Here is a 17,621-nt window from a genome sequence, read left to right as displayed (position 1 = left end):
CCGGACTCGTTTGACCGGCGAAGCTGGTGGGACCGTGAAAAAAAATAGTTCGATCGTTGTCTCGTTTATCGCTAATTAAAAGTAATGAAAAAATCGATCCCCCCCCCGTTTGGGGAATCGAAAAGTCGCGCAGTGCTCAGAAAATCGGTTTGATCGCTGTTCACGAAATCGCGAAATGAGGTTCAAGGTCGCTGCATCATGAACTCTAATGCATTCACTTTCCCCCCTCGTTTCCCTTCCTCAGGCATATTCTTCTCCTCCCATCCAGCGTACTCGATTTAAACACTCGGTACAGTTTTGTCGCGAGTCTCCGGTCTGTTCTCGACCTCGCGTGTGCCAATTGCGGTCAGAGCAGGCTTTTCTATTTGTCGAAATAATGATCGAGAACTTGCATCGTTGGGATTGCGCCCCATTTGGCTTGATCGAGTTATTTCGTCGTTTTTTAAACGCAAGCTCGAAACGCATGCAACAGACTCATTTGCAGAATGAATTTAAACAGGACGCTGAATTTTGCAACGTTGGAGTCCGAAGAAATGAAGGAAAAAACATTCGTAGTTCACCAATTATTTTTTATTTCACGAAATATCGGTGCAGTTTGAAAAACTACGAATTTCGAATTGGGTAGGTAACAAAATTGGAGAATTACTGGAATCATTAGAGGTTTTTTTACGTCGTTTCGTTGGGCTCCAACGTTGCAAACTTCAGCGTCATATTAAAATGATTTTTGGCCAATTTCAACGATGCAAATATCGACTTGATTGGAAAAATGCTTTTTCATATTTTCCTCTACACCTTGCTCCTTCGATTGAATTAATTAGTTTATTTATATTGCAGAAGCAACTTTGGGCTCTGTCTCGGAGAAAACTCTTCACAGCCTCAATTTATCCTGCAACGGCAAAGCCGAATCGCCTCAAGAAAATTTGTCCAACGGAAGCAACGAAACCCTCCAAAAACAGCAGCAGCAGCAGCAACAACAACTTACGGAACAAACACCCGTCGTACTCGTCGATTGTTTAGATGGAGAAAAAAACAATGCCGAGTGCGAACTGCAGCCACAGCAGCTGACAGCAGCTAAGAAGCCGAGCTACTTGGGCTTAGCGTGCAGCATCAGTGGCTATTCCGGTATCACGAGGTACGACAGCAAACTCAGGGAAGGCTTCAGATCGAGGGACAGCAGTCCTGGCTCGAGGCTCATCACGAGGGAAACTAGTCCAGCGGGATTTAGGTGATCTTTTTGTAACTCGTGTCTCGTGTAACGATGGAATTATATTTTTCACGTTGGGACAGGATGTTTTCGTTGTTTTAGTTTGAATTCAACGAGAAATGGGGAATCAATGGGTTTTTTTTTCGTCATAGAACTTGCATTTGGTTCTCTTGACATTGCATTGACGATAACGAACTAAAGATTATAAAAAATGTATAAATTTTATTTGAAAACCATTCAAAATGTTGGCCAAAACGGTTAAAATCGAATGAAAAGTTTGTCCGAGCCTTTGCAAATTGTACCAAAAAAAGGGAGTTGAAAAATGATTTGAGGAGTCTGAAGTTGGAAAAAATACAAGAAAAAACTGCTTTGGATGAACGGGGGGGCTTGAAAAATCATTGAAATCGCCCGGAAATTGTTCAAAACAGAAAATCAGCATTGCGAGTATTCCAAGGGGAAATCCTTCGAATGAAACTGAAAAGGTGTTTTATGCTTGTTGAAAACAAAAGCAGATCAAGCGAGAGTCTCGGAGTACCGGGATTGAATCCACCAACGAAGAGCCAATCGATATCGCCGCTCGCGATGGATCGTCAAAATGGTTTCAGCAACGGAACGAAGGAATGCAAAATTGAGAATTTCGCTGAAACCCGAAGCAGCACCATAAGTTCCTATCAGGGATTCTCCGAAGTCGATCGAGGTCTACAATTGCATACTAATTTCGCTGACATTAGTCCGATCCGTTCCACATCACCGGTGAAGAGAACCACTGGCACCGTGCAAATCGGCTCTTCGTACAGTCGTGAGACCAAAACTTACACATCGAGCATATCGATTTCCTCACCGAGATCCACTCAAATCGGTAAAATCTCAATTTTTCAAAAAGCACCCTCGATTTATCAGATTTATTTGACTCCCAATTTTCAAAATATTTAACCGGTTTACTGGTGAGCTTTTTTCTACCGTTTTGTGCCAAAACTGGTACGAGCCAATATGCTACCGAAAATCACGATAATTTATTGCTGAGGGTTTTCAAGGTTGCTGATTCCATTTTCATGTGATAAAAAGCATGAAATTTTCGCAGTGGAAAATTAACAAATTTCACCCTGAACCCTTATTTTTCACATTTTTCGGGGGTAGCGAATTTTGTTTGATTTCGATGAAAGAGTCGAGTGTGATAAAAAACTAAAAATTTTCAAGTCACATAGCATGAAAATCCATTGAAAAAACGAAAAATTTCACCCTCAACCTTCGATTTTCCTCATTTCCAAGGGTAGTGTGAGGTGAAAATTCAGTTCAAAAAACGACTCAGCGACCCAAAAAACCATTGTATACCAATTTTTGTCCAAATCGGTTGAAAATTGAAAAAGTTATTTCAATATGTACACATATGATACAAAATCAGAATGGGCCCGACTTTTTTTTGTACATATATGATCCAATACCAGAGTAAACCGGTTAAAAAACATTTATACATTTTTAAATTGAATAATATTAATAAAATCATTCATATTGAATAAATATTTTATTCAGTTTATTTTTTATTTTCATTTAAATTAGACTAAATAAAGTTATTGAATGCTTCTACGAGAATCAAATATTTCGCATGAAAATGTTTCTTTTTATTTTTTATAATAGAAAGCCACGAGACATTTGAACTTAACGATTTTCATGCATTTTTTCAGTGTCGAACAGTTCGTTGAGCGAAACGAGTTTCGCGAACGGTTCGTCGTTGGATGCGAGTGAGAATCAAACGATAAACAATTCGTCGTGCAGCGAAAAGTCTTTTATCCAACAAAGAGTGGAGCGTCTCTACGGTCCGGGAGCGTTGGCACAAGGTTTCTTTTTCAAGCGCGGCTCCGCTCACGGAAACACGAGCGACACGAGTTTCAATAAAACTCAAAGTAGCAACAACAATGACAAAAGTATCGATAATGCTAATACTGAAGAATCTCTTAAAAACTTGCCGGTCCTGAGACACCTCAGACCGGAATTTCGTGCACAGCTGCCAGTCGTTAGCCCGCGCAAGGCCACCGATGGATCTGAACAAGTTATCAAACCCTTGCAAAGGTATTTCAAAGTTGTTTTCATTTTTTTACAATTATTTTCACTTTTAACATTCGACTGATCAATGTACGTTTTGCATTCAAAATATTTGAGCATTTTTTCAAACCAATGCCCGAGGAGCACGGAAAATATTCGACTATTGAACGAACCGTGATAATTCATTGATCTTTTTATTGATTTCGAAGGATATCGGTGACGTCACAGCGCAAAAATGACACGAACGCTAAAGTAGCCTCGAGTATGAATTCAAGCTGCAGTTCCCGGGAAAACGAGTCTATTAAATTAAGTGCTAGTGTAACTAGCATACCGGATCAACAACCAGCCGCACCGGAAGTCGTTCTCCCCGTTCTCGAAACAAGCCCAAGCTCGACAAGCATCGCTGCGACTGAACAAGCTATTGAACCCGTTGTAAATCCAGTTGAAGAAAAACATGGACATCACTTTATGAGAGTGAGCTCAATCGAGAAACAAATGTTTTTTTTTCTGACAAAAATTATTCGCGATTCGCCAATTTCAAAAAATTTCACTCCCAAAGTCGTTTATCGTGAAAATACGGATGAATTATAAATTGGATGATGAAATATTGCTCAAATTTAGAAAAACACGTTTCAAACGACAGGCATGAATGCTTTCATCGGTTTTGGAAGAATAAGAATCGTTGGAAAAGTTACTCTTCGTAGACTCATGATTCATTTGTTAATTTCATTTGATTTATTGTTAAATTTTGTTAATTACAGCTGCTGAATGCCGAGAGAGACAGGCTCTTGTCACTGGCAGAATCAGCTGAGGCTGACCTCGCAAAAGCTGATCCAGCCACATTGCCTGAAGAGGCTGAGGGCAAATTACGCTCCGCTGCCGGAAAAGCCAGACTTCTTGCTAAACAAAAAATGCAACAGTTCGAAGGCCTTTGTCACAAAAATATTGTAAGTTTGTCGAGTGAAAAAGTTGTTTCAACGAGTTTTCATGTTGTCGCGAATCGATCGTGGTTTCGCTACATTTTTGTCACGAATCGTCGAAATTTCAATTGGGAAAGAAAAATTCTGGTTTAATATTTGGTTTGTCATGTTCTCGAACAATGTCACGAAATTTTAAGCGAATCAAACGTGCTTCGAGACGTTTTTATCGATGGTTAATGTTGCTTTTCTTTGTTTCAAATGTTCGTCAAATGAAGAGTCAAGTGCCCGGTGAAAAATTCCCAACGACCTATGAAGACTTGGCTGGTTTTTGGGACATGGTGATGCTGCAAGTTGTTCAGGTCAACGAAATTTTCGCCCAAATAGAAAAGCTCAAAAGTTCTCAATGGCAAGAGGTACGTGGTCGAGATGGGCCGAAAAAACGTCAAAAAACCCGACGACGAAGCGTCGAAATAATGCAAAACCGAGAAAATCCTGAGCCACAGATTCCCAAGCTCCAAATTCCGCATATGAAAAATCCTTGTGTCATAGAAAATTCAAGTCCCTTTCGACGAGTAGATTCCATGGCTCAAAATTTCACGTCCATCATTCCCAAGACGCCGAACAATGTCCTGAAAGAAAACGGCCAAAAAAAAAGCCCAGAAACGGAGGGAAACATATTTTCCATCGATGCGAAGGAAAATAAATCGAACTGCACTTCAACGCGACTCAATAGGTTCCGAGCGGGGCGCGGGTGCGTGGAAAAGCCAAAACTTCCGGTCCACCGTAAGCTCCTGACGGACCCGGATCTAAAAAGATTAATGGCTCGAGTTTCTGCCTTGAAATCAAAAAAATTGGAAAACATCCAAGTCCCGAAGACTTGGCCAGAATCTCGGGAAATTTTCGAGGCTTCGAGGAAACTTGACAAATATACAGAAACGGAAAATTCTCCTGGTAGCTTCCGAAAAAATTTGGCAAGATTTTCTCGAGTCATCGACGTCTGGTCGAATTCCGAAGATCACAAAGGGAATCTAGACGCTAGTTTGAGTTCCAGCATTTCCGTAGCTAGTCAGTGTCCAGCATGGAGTAAATTGAAGCCCAGAAGAGCTCTGAAAGACTTGAGGAAGCGAAAAATCGTCGAGGATATGGTTTCCTGTTTGGAAACTACAAAATCGACTGTTTGGAGCAATTCCCAAGGGATTCCAAGGGCGAAAGAAACTCCCGATGTTTCTACGAACTCGAAACAATGCTACGGAGCTTTTTTACCCTCGAGCAAACTCGAACGCATGAAAAAATACGATACAAGAAGAAAAAAACTATTTGAGAAAAAACGCATAGTAAATAAATGCACGAGGGACGAGGAAAATAATTTACAATTGATTAAACGCGATTACGAGTTGTTGGACAAGAAACATTGTGACTTCAACGTTTATTTTGTCGCTCCGAAAATTTGGAGCTACGAACATTTTCTTCAAAACTCTCCAAATTTGGGGGCTTTTCGCAAGAAAGATTTTGCCCAAATCTTTCACGTCGATGATAATTGTTTGATGAAAATTGAGAGAAATTGTGATTTGCCTGTTTCCAATCGCTCCATCGAACGTCCTGAATTATCCGGATTCAAAAATTTCTTTACGTTTTTACGGAGAAATAGAAATTTTTGTCGATTGTCGCTCTACATGTATTCCTATGGAATGCTGAGTCTCCTTCTCATTCTCTACAAATTCACTGCTTGCATAACTTCATTATTTCGCGATCCTTACATCGAGTGATTGCGCCTTACCACAAAATTGCAAACTCCCGTAAACCGAAGAAAAAAACACTTTTTTCGAATAATAAAAACAGCAAATAATGCCACTCTCCCGAAAATTCGTTTTTCTGTCTGGAATCATGGTTATTTTTGTTTCCTTGCAACCGTGAATGAAAAAGGTCAAAATAGCTCAGCGCCTTCCGGACCAAATAAGTACAAATTACGTTTCCTTTTCTCACTGCAAAGACACTCCATCGTTCCTCCTCCTGAAAGCAGAAACGAGAGATTTTGGGGGTTCTACTGATAACGCCCATTGGTCTAGAATTCGGTAAAACTTGAGTTGCCACACGAAGTTATTGTAAAAAAATATTTCTACATAAATTTCTAATCGGATGTTCCGAAAATCGCATGCAGAGTGCAAACCGTTTTGAAATTCCATCAAATTTTTCGATTCTTGAAAGTTTTCTAAGAATTTCTATATTGTGATTGGAAATTTGTATGAAATTTTTGATAAAATTTTAGAGGAAATGGTACAAAGCGTTAATTTTTCTGTAAACTTGGCCGGAATATGACTTTAAAAAAAAAATTTCTGTTTCTTCAGTCAGCACCGGAGAACAAGTTGGCCGATGTTGGATCGCAGAACGGCAATTCGACGAAGCGTCGGGTCATCGTGAGCCAGAGACCAAAGACGACGGCGGCGAGTGAGGCGAGTAAAAAGGCTCGCGAGTTGCGGGAGCAGGCGCGTCGAAAAATGATGGAGGATCGTCGGAGAGCTATGCGAAGCGGAGTGCAAAAGGAGAGCGACGAGGTGACGATATTTGCGCCAGAAACGTAACACCCAGCAGCCGGTCGATAATAAGGAGTCGACTTCGAGTTATTTCAATAAAGACATTTTTTTCACGACCGATCGCGATGACGAAAGAGAAGGCTAGCTCAAAGCTCAAACCATGAAAATAACAACACAATTAACGAGTAATAAAGATTAAAGCTGCGCCAGAGCAAATAAAAAATATTAAAACCAAAAAAGGAAGAAAAAAAGAACAACTGAATTAAATAAAAATTCGATTTTACGCTGTTACGACAAAAACGCGAGGAACAGACATTTTGTTAAGCATTTTCAAAACGTCAAGCCCGGCAGTTGCCTTTGAGAATAATTGAAAATAACTTTAAAAGCCAACAAAATCAGCGTTTTCGTCGGAAACTTAACAACTATCGAGTAAATAACATAATATTCATTGAAATTACGCTTTATCGAAAAATAGTGAAGCACGAACGATCGTTGGAGAAACAAATAATGATAATAGTATAATAGGATATATTGGAATAATAAAATTAATCACGACGAATTGAAATCGGCTTCTTTTCATTTGTCGGACATCGTTTTGTCAATTTGGTTTTTAAAAATTCGATGTTTTTCGACGAAATCATGACGATCAAAAATCGGCAGACATTCCTGCGAAATTGCGTTCGAATTTAAGATAACCTCATCCGAGTTGTTCGATTAGCTCGCGAAAAAGCTCGGCAATAAAACAGAAATAAGACTAAAATCTCGTGTCTGACAAACGACGATGGCGTAAGGGCGAATAACCGATTAATTCGCGATCAAGCTTTTTGGAATGATTCCCAAATATTAATATTTAATCAGCTGAGAGATGACGTTTTGAGTGAATTTCTTTCTTCTACAGCACAGAGTTGGGCTTTAATTGTTAATTATTTTTATTAGTTTCACTTGTCAAAAGTAAAAAAAACGCAAAATTTCCCGTCCAAAATAGTAAATTCAAATTCTACGGTAAAAATGTCTCTCAGTAGCCATTTTAGTCCACAATGAAGACAAAGCAAACAACGGTTATTGTTTAATGAATGACAAGTATGTAATAATCAAAATATTAATTATTTCGACAACAATAATTGATATATTGTTATAAATAGCAATAATAACAATATTACAATTATAAATTATTGTTCCAATGATAACAATAATGCATTAATTGTTATTATATACAATGATCGTCATTAAATTAATTCCAAAATAATACTGAAATCATTTATTTGTTGTGGCTCGTTCCCGCAGCGAATTTCAACGATTTTACATCAAAGTACGTTCTCCTCAAAACTCTAACGAAATTTCCAATTTCTGATGCCCAACTCTGTCGAAACTTGGCCCTTTGGCTCGAATAACACTTTTCGCACATAAATTCGATTTAATCTGCGAATAAATGACAACAATTAATAATAATCATTGAACCTTTGCAAATATCAATTGATTGAGAGTGCATGAGAGAGAGAGAGCTTGTCATGACAATGAAAATCGTGTATATATGCGTAGAGGAACGATAAGATTTATTTCGTTTTTATTAAGGATTTTTGAAAATCTGGAACGATCAGAAAATGTCAAAAAAAAGTGAATACTCAGTTACTGTAGGGTTCTTCGTATCTTTTCTCGTTTCGGAGTATTAAATTATTGGGAAAAGCTTCGGTTGTCTCATAAACTCGTAGTAATTTATACATTTTGCCTTTTATTATCTTCGTCCACATATTTTTCCATTTTTTTCGTCAATGTGAACATTTCTCCCCCTTTGTTTTCCATCCGCTAGCGATATTCGCTTTTCGTTCTGTTGATTGTGACTAAAATCGTAAACAACGAGTACGCGAAAAATTTTAATCACGACTGAATAATTGTAATAGTTTGTGTAAAAAAAATCCTGTTTTACAACGTCGATCTATCATAAAAATGTATTTAAAAAATATAATGATAAACAATGATAAAAAAACACGAAATATTATCGAATAAGGATCATCAGTCACGCCAAACAAATCAGCGTTTTTCCCTCGTTCATTTTGTCCTGGACCTTGTCACTCGCTGTCGATTTCTCTGCCTGGGCACTCAATATCGCGCACACGAATGTTAACGCTATTCCTATTATTGCACTGTAGAATGCCCAGCCTAAAATCAAAAAGGAAAAAAAAAGCAAACATTTTTTCCATTTCTTTGTGCGAGACGCGGATCTTTATTGCAAATTTCGTACCACGCGAAAAAAATTGCATCACAAATAGCTGCGAAAAAAAATTTTAGAAGTAAAAATTTATTGTTTTTTTTGGAAAATTATGAAAAAAATTTGGAAAAATCTGGATTTTGAATTCTTGGTTGAATTTAATTTAATTTTTAATATTTTTGACGATGAATTGTGGAAAAAACAATATTCAGGGAAATGGTACGAAGATTCTTCTGCATTATTTCTAAAATAAATGGAATCCTTGTCGGAAATGATAAAAAAAAAAGTGGTTTCTTGTAATTTACCAAAACTGCAGTCTCCAAGATAGAATGCATCCGCATCTGGACCGCAAATTTTTTGTACCCTTTCCGCTCCCCAGCCAGCGAGATACAAAATGATTCCAAGGACGTAAAGAAGACCTGGGAAAAAGAATTCATCATTTTCTCGAGCGTCGACGGGGCTCGAAAATTTTTACGAAAACTTGAAAATCATAAATGGAACCATTTTTTCGAATTTCGTGCGTATTCATTTTCGATAAAAAAAAAAACGTTCATTAGTTCGAGTGAATTGTAACCTCACTCACGCATGAAAAATCGTTGACTTTCTTACCAGCGAATGCCTGAACGACTCCGGTCAAATTGAAAATACTTTTACGAAAAATACTTTGCACGCAACAGCCAAGGAACGCGGCAAAAACGCTTATCGCCATAACGGTCAGGCCGAGTGCCAAAAAGAACAAGGAAGCTTTCCAGCATCCTGGAAAAACACTCGAGTCGGTCGCGAATCCGTGAACGTTGAAGTTGCCACAATTCATTCGTCCGTAAGTGCCGGACAGACGAGTGCAACGATTGAAAATTCCGACCGTTGGAATGTCCAATAATTTCGATCCATTTCCTGGAGAAAAATAACGAAAAACGGTTCAAAAATCATTTCCGCTAAAAAAAAAACGGTTGAGAAAGAACTGTAAAAAAAAATTCCCTAGGAAGCAAAAAGTTTCCCTAGCGCGCCATGAAAACATGCATTTCGATTTTGCAATTTTTAGTTTCTCCATTTTCAAAATATTTTTCTTCTGCCCATTTTCACCTCAAGAACCACACAAAGCGAAAATCATCGGAACAAAAAAGAATATAACAACAATCTTACTAGTCGTGTTAATAATCGGTGGGCCAACGATCCATTTCGGCGTGATGACAGCTGCCAAAACAGCCATGAACGAGACGAGGGATAACAAGGCCCACAAGAGGCTCCGTCCTGTCACAATGACGTAACACATTTTTTCTTCCTCCCATCCAAACGTTTTTCCCTTTCCACTTTCCTCTTCTGACAATTATAGACTTTGCGCTTAAATAAATGAAAATAGAGAAAAATCAAGAAAACTTTATCGCGACGCAACATTTCCATGTATACCTCAGAAGAATTTGTGGTCAATGTTTTTTTTTAACTCGTTAAACGGTAAAAAAAAACTAAAAAAAAAAAAACTTTTTTCATTAAGTGGTAAAAATAATAATAGTTAATAACGAAGCGAATATTTATTTTAACAAATTATTCATTATTGTTAATGTAAAATAAAAGCCTTCTAATTAATCGAAAGTTATCTTCGGATCGAAAAAAAGGCTTTCTGCCGGTCACGCGGCGGGGTTCGAAGGAGTAGTGACCGAGCAAAATAAAGCTACAAAAACATCCACTTGTTGCATAATAGTACAGGGCCAACTGGCTGGCGCAGCTGGCGAGCAGGTGTTCCCGTAACCATAAATTTCTCTTGCTATACTCTCGGGGGATGTACGAAGGCATTGCGGGACGGTCGTAGATTCGATTTAATTAAAGAAATAAATAAGTGAAATAAAAAGAAAGTGAGCTATTTTAATTGGCATAGGAAGAGATTCTCGTGAGTGCAGTGCCGAGTTTAATGCAAATTTTTGTAGTTCACCACCACATACGCTCGAAGTTACTAAAACTTTTCTGGATTCACGATAATAAGAAAAAACGTTTTTTCGAACGAAAAATGAAGGACTATCGAGTGTGACATTTATCGAAATTCTTTCATCATTGTCAACCGTTTTCGTCAGTGATTTTCATGCACACACGCTTTTTTCTAGTGAATATAACCTCAATCTTTATCAAAATGAACGTCCAACGCGACTAAAAAACTTCGTTTATTCTCCAAAACATAATTCCATTGAATTTTTCTTTAATACAATTCTTCCAGTGTGTTAGAATCAACGAACGACGACGAGAGAGGTTATAATGGGGTTTGTAATCTCTCAAACGAGAATGAAGTTATTCAGTAGAAGAAATAAATTCAGTAGAGAGAAATAGAATTTCAGTGCTTTCGTGTCTCTCGGTTCGCATGGGCTCGAGAAAGATTTTTCTCGTCGTGTGCGGCATGCTCAGTCTCTGTGTCATCGTCACGTGGTCGCGGGACACCGATAAATCATGACACATATAGACGAGAAATATACATACGTGCATATGTATATAAACGGGAGTGTGTCACGAGCGGCACGCGACGAAAGTAACGATACGAGAAGAGGGCACTTCCGGTTTCATGCGATTTTCAACCGCCGGACACGCAGCCGCGTGGCCACGATTATCTGCCATTATTATTTGTTTAATTTTTCCATTTGACAATCGACATTTTCAACGATTACGTTCTCCAAGAATAGATCGCGTATACGAGTGAATAACAGCGAAAGGGAAATTTTGCAAGGAAAAATCTTATCTCGTTAACCGGAAGCAGGGAGCCAGGCAATCAGTGTCCTTAACGAATCTGTGCATCCTCGTGATAAAATTCAATTATTTAAATAAAACAATAAAACTCACAGTTTTTTGCCAAATTTCTTCATTTAATTTATTTATTCGGATAACGCATTTAAATAACAAACAACATTCTTAATAATCGAATTTGTGCGAATATATAAAGCAAAAAAAAAAATATATTCACTTTGATCCAATTATATACGATGGATCCAACTACGAACTATCGAATATTCAAATTATTCGAATGAAAAAAATATTTAAACGAAATAAATCGATACGAAAATAGACGAAATGATATTTTTCTTCATTTTACGGTAAACCGGTGACGAATTCTCTCGTTTTTTCTTATCCCAGAGTCGTTATTTCAAATCGCCAAGATATCGAACTACGAAAACTCGCTCTCCGAGAGTTATTGGTGAAAATAAAAGGTCCTTTGTCCGATTTCATCTCTTCTTAACGTACGGGATAATAATAAAGCGAGGGGGAGGAGCGGCGCAGCGAAGATCTTAGCCTTTTACATATACACGCGAGTAGGAAGTCGTTGCGCGTAACTCGTGCGTGCACACGCATCATTTAACGCGGCGGTGCCCAGACCGAGCAATTAGAATGCGTCGCGTGTGGCTGACGACCATTCCGCTCATTCGCATTTATAAACGAGAGTCCCCTCGAGTGCTTGGAGTATCATTCCGTTTCGTGTTTGTATTTTTCTTCGTACGAATAAAAGAATAACGAAATATTGACGCCAACGCCCACGAGTTGGTTCGTGCGAAATTACTTTTTTTCTTCTTCATTCCTCGGTCAATAATTTTCGATTTTTTTTTTATAAATCAATCATTTCCGTGAAATTAGCGAAATTTTAGCAAAAAAATCCAAAACTTTGTGTACCGAATCGAAAAATCTTATCTCATCGAATTTTACATGAAACTCATTTTCCCCAAAATGATAAATTCTTCCTCGAACTCGATCCTTCACTTTTCGATGATTTATCAAAAATGCGAACCGGTTGGAAGGAGCGAACTTCAAAATTCCAATGCATTATATTTTTCGTCGATTCCAAAGTACACGATTCGAGGAGCCGTCACTAATTATTCCCCAAAACCGCGTTTTATTTCGAGTTCGATTTGAAAATTCATGAAAAATTCAATTTTATCGTTATATTAAGGGGATAAAAACCAAAATATTTATAAAAAAAAATATTTGTGTAAAGAAAAAAAAAACAAAAAAATTTCTCCAAAATTGCGTTTTATTTCGAGTTCGATTGAAAGTTAAAAATTCATGAAAAATTCAATTTTTGCATTAAGGGGACAAAAACAAAAATATTAATTCTCACGATAAATTCCGAATGATAAAAACGCTCGAATCCCATTCGATTGATTAATTCGTGTGAATCCATTTTCCAAAGCACAATAATTTCCGATCCGTGTCCAAAAAGCAGGCAATTATTCATCGGATAATAATTTATTTTTCGAACTCCCGTAACTTTGGCCCTTTATCGTCCGACGGCTTAAAGCGAAAAGTGAAAAAGCCTCGTTTTCAAAAGCGCTAATTTCCTGTCTCCAAATTGTTTTTTCGATGCGCATAAATTCGGAGAATTTGGCTGCCCTGATAACCGACCTGTGCGCTTATTCGTGATGCGTTATTGGCTATATTTACACGAGCGCATTGTGGGTTTGCCCCGCTCTCGTGGGACGTACACGCATCATTTTGTACAAAGCTGTGCCGAAGCAGAGCGGGCAGGAGCGGCGGGCGGAAGGGGAAGGAGAGCGGACGAGGGAGCGAGAGAGAACGAAGTTCGGTAAGGGAGCGATGACACGTACGAGGCTAGGCCTCTCTCGCGTGAGGCACAAAAGAAGGATGAAAATCGTCGACACGCGTGTGCGCGCCTATGTACCGGGTGTCACGAAGCCACCGGATTTATTTGATCTCTCGGAATTTCGCGCCAAAAGCCACTTTCCGTACTTCCTGATGCAATAAAAATGTGAAAAAATTCAGCAACATTTGGAAAGTTGTGAACTGCAATTATCAACAATAATATTGCCCAAAAGTTGTTAATGAATTGTTTAAATAAATAATTTTTTAACAATTTTACAGTAGACCCTTGTTTTTTCTTTACGAATCGAATGTGCGCATTTTTCTCAATGCTCATGATTTTTTTCCGAAATTTCGTCGATTTTTCAAATTCTCTTTTTTTAAGTTTTTCTATTTGTACATTTTTGATGCAGTAACCTTGAGACTTTTCAAAACTGTTGGTAAATATGTCTTCTAAAACATATCGAAAAATCAAATTTTTATAAATTTTTATCAAAACTTTATCCAAGAAATTTCAAAAATCGAGGAAAATTCGAAAAAATTCATGAGCATTCGGGAAAATACGCACATTTCATTGGTAAAAAAAAAAACAATAGGTCACCGAAAAATTATTGAATAATTAATTGTTTAAACAATTTGTTATTTACTTTTGGGCAATATTATTATTGGTAATTGTTGTTCATAGCTTTTCAAATGTTGTTGAATTTTTTCAGATTTTTATTGCATCACGAAGTACGGAAATTCCAATCAGATATAATTTTTGGTCGAGCTATCCATCCAGTTATACCTCAAGGCACCATCCCGAGCTGACTAATCTGGGAAATGATGGAAGTATTGAATTGTGAGAAATCTCGCGAATAAATGTCAAAGGAATGGACAAAAATAGGAAAAAATTGAATTTTTCTACGAAATCGATTCACATTTTATAATGATAATTTTTCTTTTTTTTTTTTTTACTAAATAAAATTAGTTTTTAGTCTATTATAATTTTCTAGGGAATTTTACTTTTCTAGTTAATTATTTGTGGGAAATATTTTTACTTTCTAGTGAATTTACATTTTATAGTAAATCATTTGACTTTCTAGCAAAAATTTTACTTTTCTAGATATTTTTTCACTCGATTCTCGATCTCATTTTCAATGTTGTTTCAAGCCTTTCTTTTCAAATGATATTTTTAGCTTCATTTCTTATTTTATTTCGATTTTTATCGTTCGCATTATTTTTTATTCGATTTTCCAGGTTATTGAAAATTGATATTTCTCAACAATTATCTCAGCTCACGAGAGCTCGCGTAATTTTTAACGTTATTGACGTTTTTCATTGTGTGACGCGTTTGGAAAAAATGATTCCAATTGTTGTCATTGCTATCGTTGTTTCAAGTCCATTTGAGTATGGATCAGTCGACTATAACCTCACTTGGAATTTTCGAAATCGAAATTCTTTGAGACAGTTTGATCGATTAAAAAAAGGCTCTGTCAGCCTGCGCAGAACGATGGCAAAAATCGACTGACAGAGCCTTTTTTTAATCGGTCAAACTGTCTCAAAGAATTTCGATTTCGAATAATTTGCAACTATCTCTCTCGCACTCACGGTTGCGATATACCAACTGATCCATCCTCTGAAGGAACACCAGCTTCGCGTAAAGTGAGGTTATGTGAATACGAATATCATTGTTTTCATCTAAATTATCTAGGTTATGTAAACCCTGTTTGCGTTTTATTTATACACGGAATTAACCCCCAAAAATACGTCATATTTGGGTGGAATTTATGTGACATATTAAAAAATGGCAGAATTAAACGACCTCGAATTTTGCACACACATGTTCTTTACAGTTCGAACTGTGGAACAGTTTTCAATGTCAATGTGCTCAAAATGTCCCAAAACATCGAAAAATCCTATCTAGAAAAAATGTCCGGATTTTGGCACTGCAAAATTAAAACGCTTATAACTCGAACGACGTTTTGAAATTTTCATAAAAATGGTGTCGACGCTCTAACTTTCGAAAATTTTAAGACTTATTAATAATTTTTTTTTTTATAAATAGACTATCATCATAGGAAGGTTGGTATTGAATTTGGGAAATATCGGTCGAGCGGTTTAAATTTTACGATTTTTTTAATTTAACGAAAATATGAGTTTTTCAAAAAGTCGTTTAACCGCTTGAATTTTTGGAAATTTTTTAAGATATCGTGTACGAGTCTTCCTCTATGCTTTCCAGCAAAGTGTTCTTCATTTGTTTTTGAGTATGAAAAGATTGGGTCCGTCGAGTTACTTATTCCCATGCTCGGCTGTTGAGTATTCGAAGTTTAGAAATGATTTACTAAAAACTGGCTCTATGAAATGGATTCAAAATTGGAGAGGCTATAGAAAATATATCCAAAAATGTATTCCAAAAGTTTTCTCAAGCCGATGTTCCTCCTTGATAATAGCAAAGTCCTCATTGTTGCTGTCATTTTAATAATAATAAACAAAATGGAATCTCCTCGCCCCCGCAATGTTTTATTCACGAGACAGGAGAGGCCCCATGCGCCTTGAGACGAGGGAGCTCGCCTCGACGAATAGGCATTGTAAAAAAAACGTTGTCAATCGACTTCTTTCGCTTTTTTCAGCCTCGAAAATGCAGCGAGTCAGGCAACTTGAAAGAATTTGCAAGTAAATAATAAACGAGAACGAGTTTCCAATTTTTTTCGACGTCCCATTTAAATCGTCGAGTTTAATGCAAAATTCAATACTCTCATATTTACCGATTATTTTCGCCTCCTATTTTTCCCTTCCAAAACTCAATCTTCCTCAAAATCTATTATATTTTTTAAAAACTCCCTTAAAACCCTGCTTCCTCTCGATCCGATAAAAACTCGATACCTTTTTTGACACTTGCCTCGAGAAACGCACACGCGGTCCAAGACAAAAGGCTTCGTCCGTGGCTCGCAAGCTTTTTGAGAACCGGCGCGGACGGAGAGCCGAGCTCAACTGGAGAAGGCTCGATTCCCCGTGCCGATCTCACACCGTCTTTCCTTCCCTCTCTCTCTCGCCACTTTTTCTTAATTCCTTTTCCCTTTTCTCGCTCGTGTTCGTTGCCAACTCTTCGTTCAAGTGGGATAAGAATTTCGGTGTTTTTTCAGTTTTAGTTCAATTTCAAGACATTCGAGATTTCCTCAATTCTGTGAGTAATGAAAAAAGTCTTGAAATTTACCAGTTCGGTGGCTGGTCGACTGACACGAGGCTTCGTTTTATTTTGTATTTAGATCAACGTTCTTAAATTCCAAGAAAAATACACAGGATTATAGAAACTGGGCGAAAACAACGATTTTTCTTTCCCCTTAACGAATCAACGCTTTTTAGTTAGTTTATCATAAACGTACACGATAACAATGAAGCATGGACAACGAAGGGCTGGCTGAAAATTCGAGACGATTCTCTCACTAGTTATTAAGATATGGTGCCTTAAAGATTTTCTTTCTTCTTCTTGGGGGAATGAAAATTTTGGGTTGAGTCAGTGACGCTGGGCTTGTCATTTCATTTTTCAAAAAATAAGTTGAAAAAATGTATTTACAATTTCGAAGGAATAACTCGGACATTAATTTGGAGTGATTATGTATTTAATTAAGAGGTAAAAATTTGATGAATTATTAAGGTATAAGTGATGCAATAAAAATCTGAAAAGATTCAACAACATTTGGAAAGCTAGGAACAACGATTATCAATAATAGTATTGCCCGAAAGTTAATAACAAATTGTTTGAACAATCAATTATTCAATAATTTTGCGGTGACCCATTGTTCTTTTTTACCAATCAAATGTGTGTATTTTTCCGAATGCTCATGAATTTATACAGAATTTTCGTCGATTTTTGAAATTTATTGATAAAATTTTGATAAAAATTTTCTAAAATTTGCATTTTGGATATGTTTTGGGAGACATATTTACCAACAGTTTTGAAAATTCTCAAGGTTACTGCATCAAAAATGTATAAATAGAGCCGCTTGAAAAATTAAAAAAAGGGAATTTCAAAAATCGACGAAAATTCGGAAAAAAATCATGAGCATTCAGAAAAATGGGCACATTCGATTCGAAAAAAAAACAATGGTTTACTGTAAAATTGTTAAAAAATTATTTATTTAAACAATTTATTAACAACTTTTGGGCAATAT

The 17,621-nt window shown here is 37.1% G+C and overlaps 2 protein-coding genes across 10 annotated transcripts in view; one reads left to right on the top strand and one right to left on the bottom strand.

The window, feature by feature from the left end:
* Positions 1–8,413, top strand: part of LOC122418535 (disks large-associated protein 1) — a 28,358-nt gene extending 19,945 nt beyond the window's left edge. For 4 of the 6 annotated variants that reach the window (XM_043432805.1, XM_043432804.1, XM_043432801.1 and 1 more), the window contains 7 exons: positions 835–1,225; positions 1,714–2,063; positions 2,887–3,271; positions 3,454–3,718; positions 4,006–4,191; positions 4,440–4,577; positions 6,510–8,413. In XM_043432805.1, coding sequence (XP_043288740.1) covers positions 835–1,225; positions 1,714–2,063; positions 2,887–3,271; positions 3,454–3,718; positions 4,006–4,191; positions 4,440–4,577; positions 6,510–6,743 — 1,949 coding nt within the window. In that variant the 3' untranslated portion in view covers positions 6,744–8,413. The remainder of the gene's footprint in view (positions 1–834; positions 1,226–1,713; positions 2,064–2,886; positions 3,272–3,453; positions 3,719–4,005; positions 4,192–4,439; positions 4,578–6,509) is intronic. The other 2 variants (XM_043432802.1, XM_043432807.1) reach the window with 1 other exon arrangement.
* LOC122418542 (LHFPL tetraspan subfamily member 2a protein) lies at positions 8,405–16,455 on the bottom strand. 4 transcript variants are annotated; one of them, XM_043432826.1, is made up of 5 exons: positions 16,333–16,455; positions 10,045–10,242; positions 9,511–9,795; positions 9,207–9,320; positions 8,405–8,852 (listed from the first exon to the last, which is right to left on the bottom strand). In XM_043432826.1, exons 2-5 carry the CDS (start codon positions 10,172–10,174, stop codon positions 8,710–8,712), a joined length of 672 nt encoding a protein of 223 aa, XP_043288761.1. In that variant the 5' UTR covers positions 10,175–10,242; positions 16,333–16,455; the 3' UTR covers positions 8,405–8,709. The 4 variants fall into 4 exon arrangements, with proteins under 4 accessions (XP_043288761.1, XP_043288762.1, XP_043288763.1 ...); XM_043432827.1 differs by having other exon boundaries at positions 16,215–16,450; XM_043432828.1 differs by having other exon boundaries at positions 16,349–16,450.
* Positions 16,456–17,621: the final 1,166 nt, after the last annotated feature.

The sequence above is a fragment of the Venturia canescens genome, chromosome 11, assembly GCF_019457755.1.
Source record: "Venturia canescens isolate UGA chromosome 11, ASM1945775v1, whole genome shotgun sequence".
NCBI classification, from domain to species: Eukaryota; Metazoa; Arthropoda; class Insecta; order Hymenoptera; family Ichneumonidae; genus Venturia; species Venturia canescens.
The sequence above is the reverse complement of the archived record's forward strand: the minus strand, read 5'-3'. Positions and strand labels throughout refer to the sequence as shown.

What these genes read in the sequence shown, in the direction of transcription:
- LOC122418542 (XM_043432826.1), bottom strand. Translation starts at nt 10,174, where the DNA reads ATGTGTTACGTCATTGTGACAGGACGGAGCCTCTTGTGGGCCTTGTTA. An exon ending in ACCGATTATTAACACGACTA is followed by an intron (nt 9,796 to 10,044) that starts GTAAGATTGTTG and finishes ATTTTTCTCCAG; the next exon opens with GAAATGGATCGAAATTATTG. An exon ending in TCTTGGAGACTGCAGTTTTG is followed by an intron (nt 8,853 to 9,206) that starts GTAAATTACAAG and finishes TTTTGATTTTAG; the next exon opens with GCTGGGCATTCTACAGTGCA.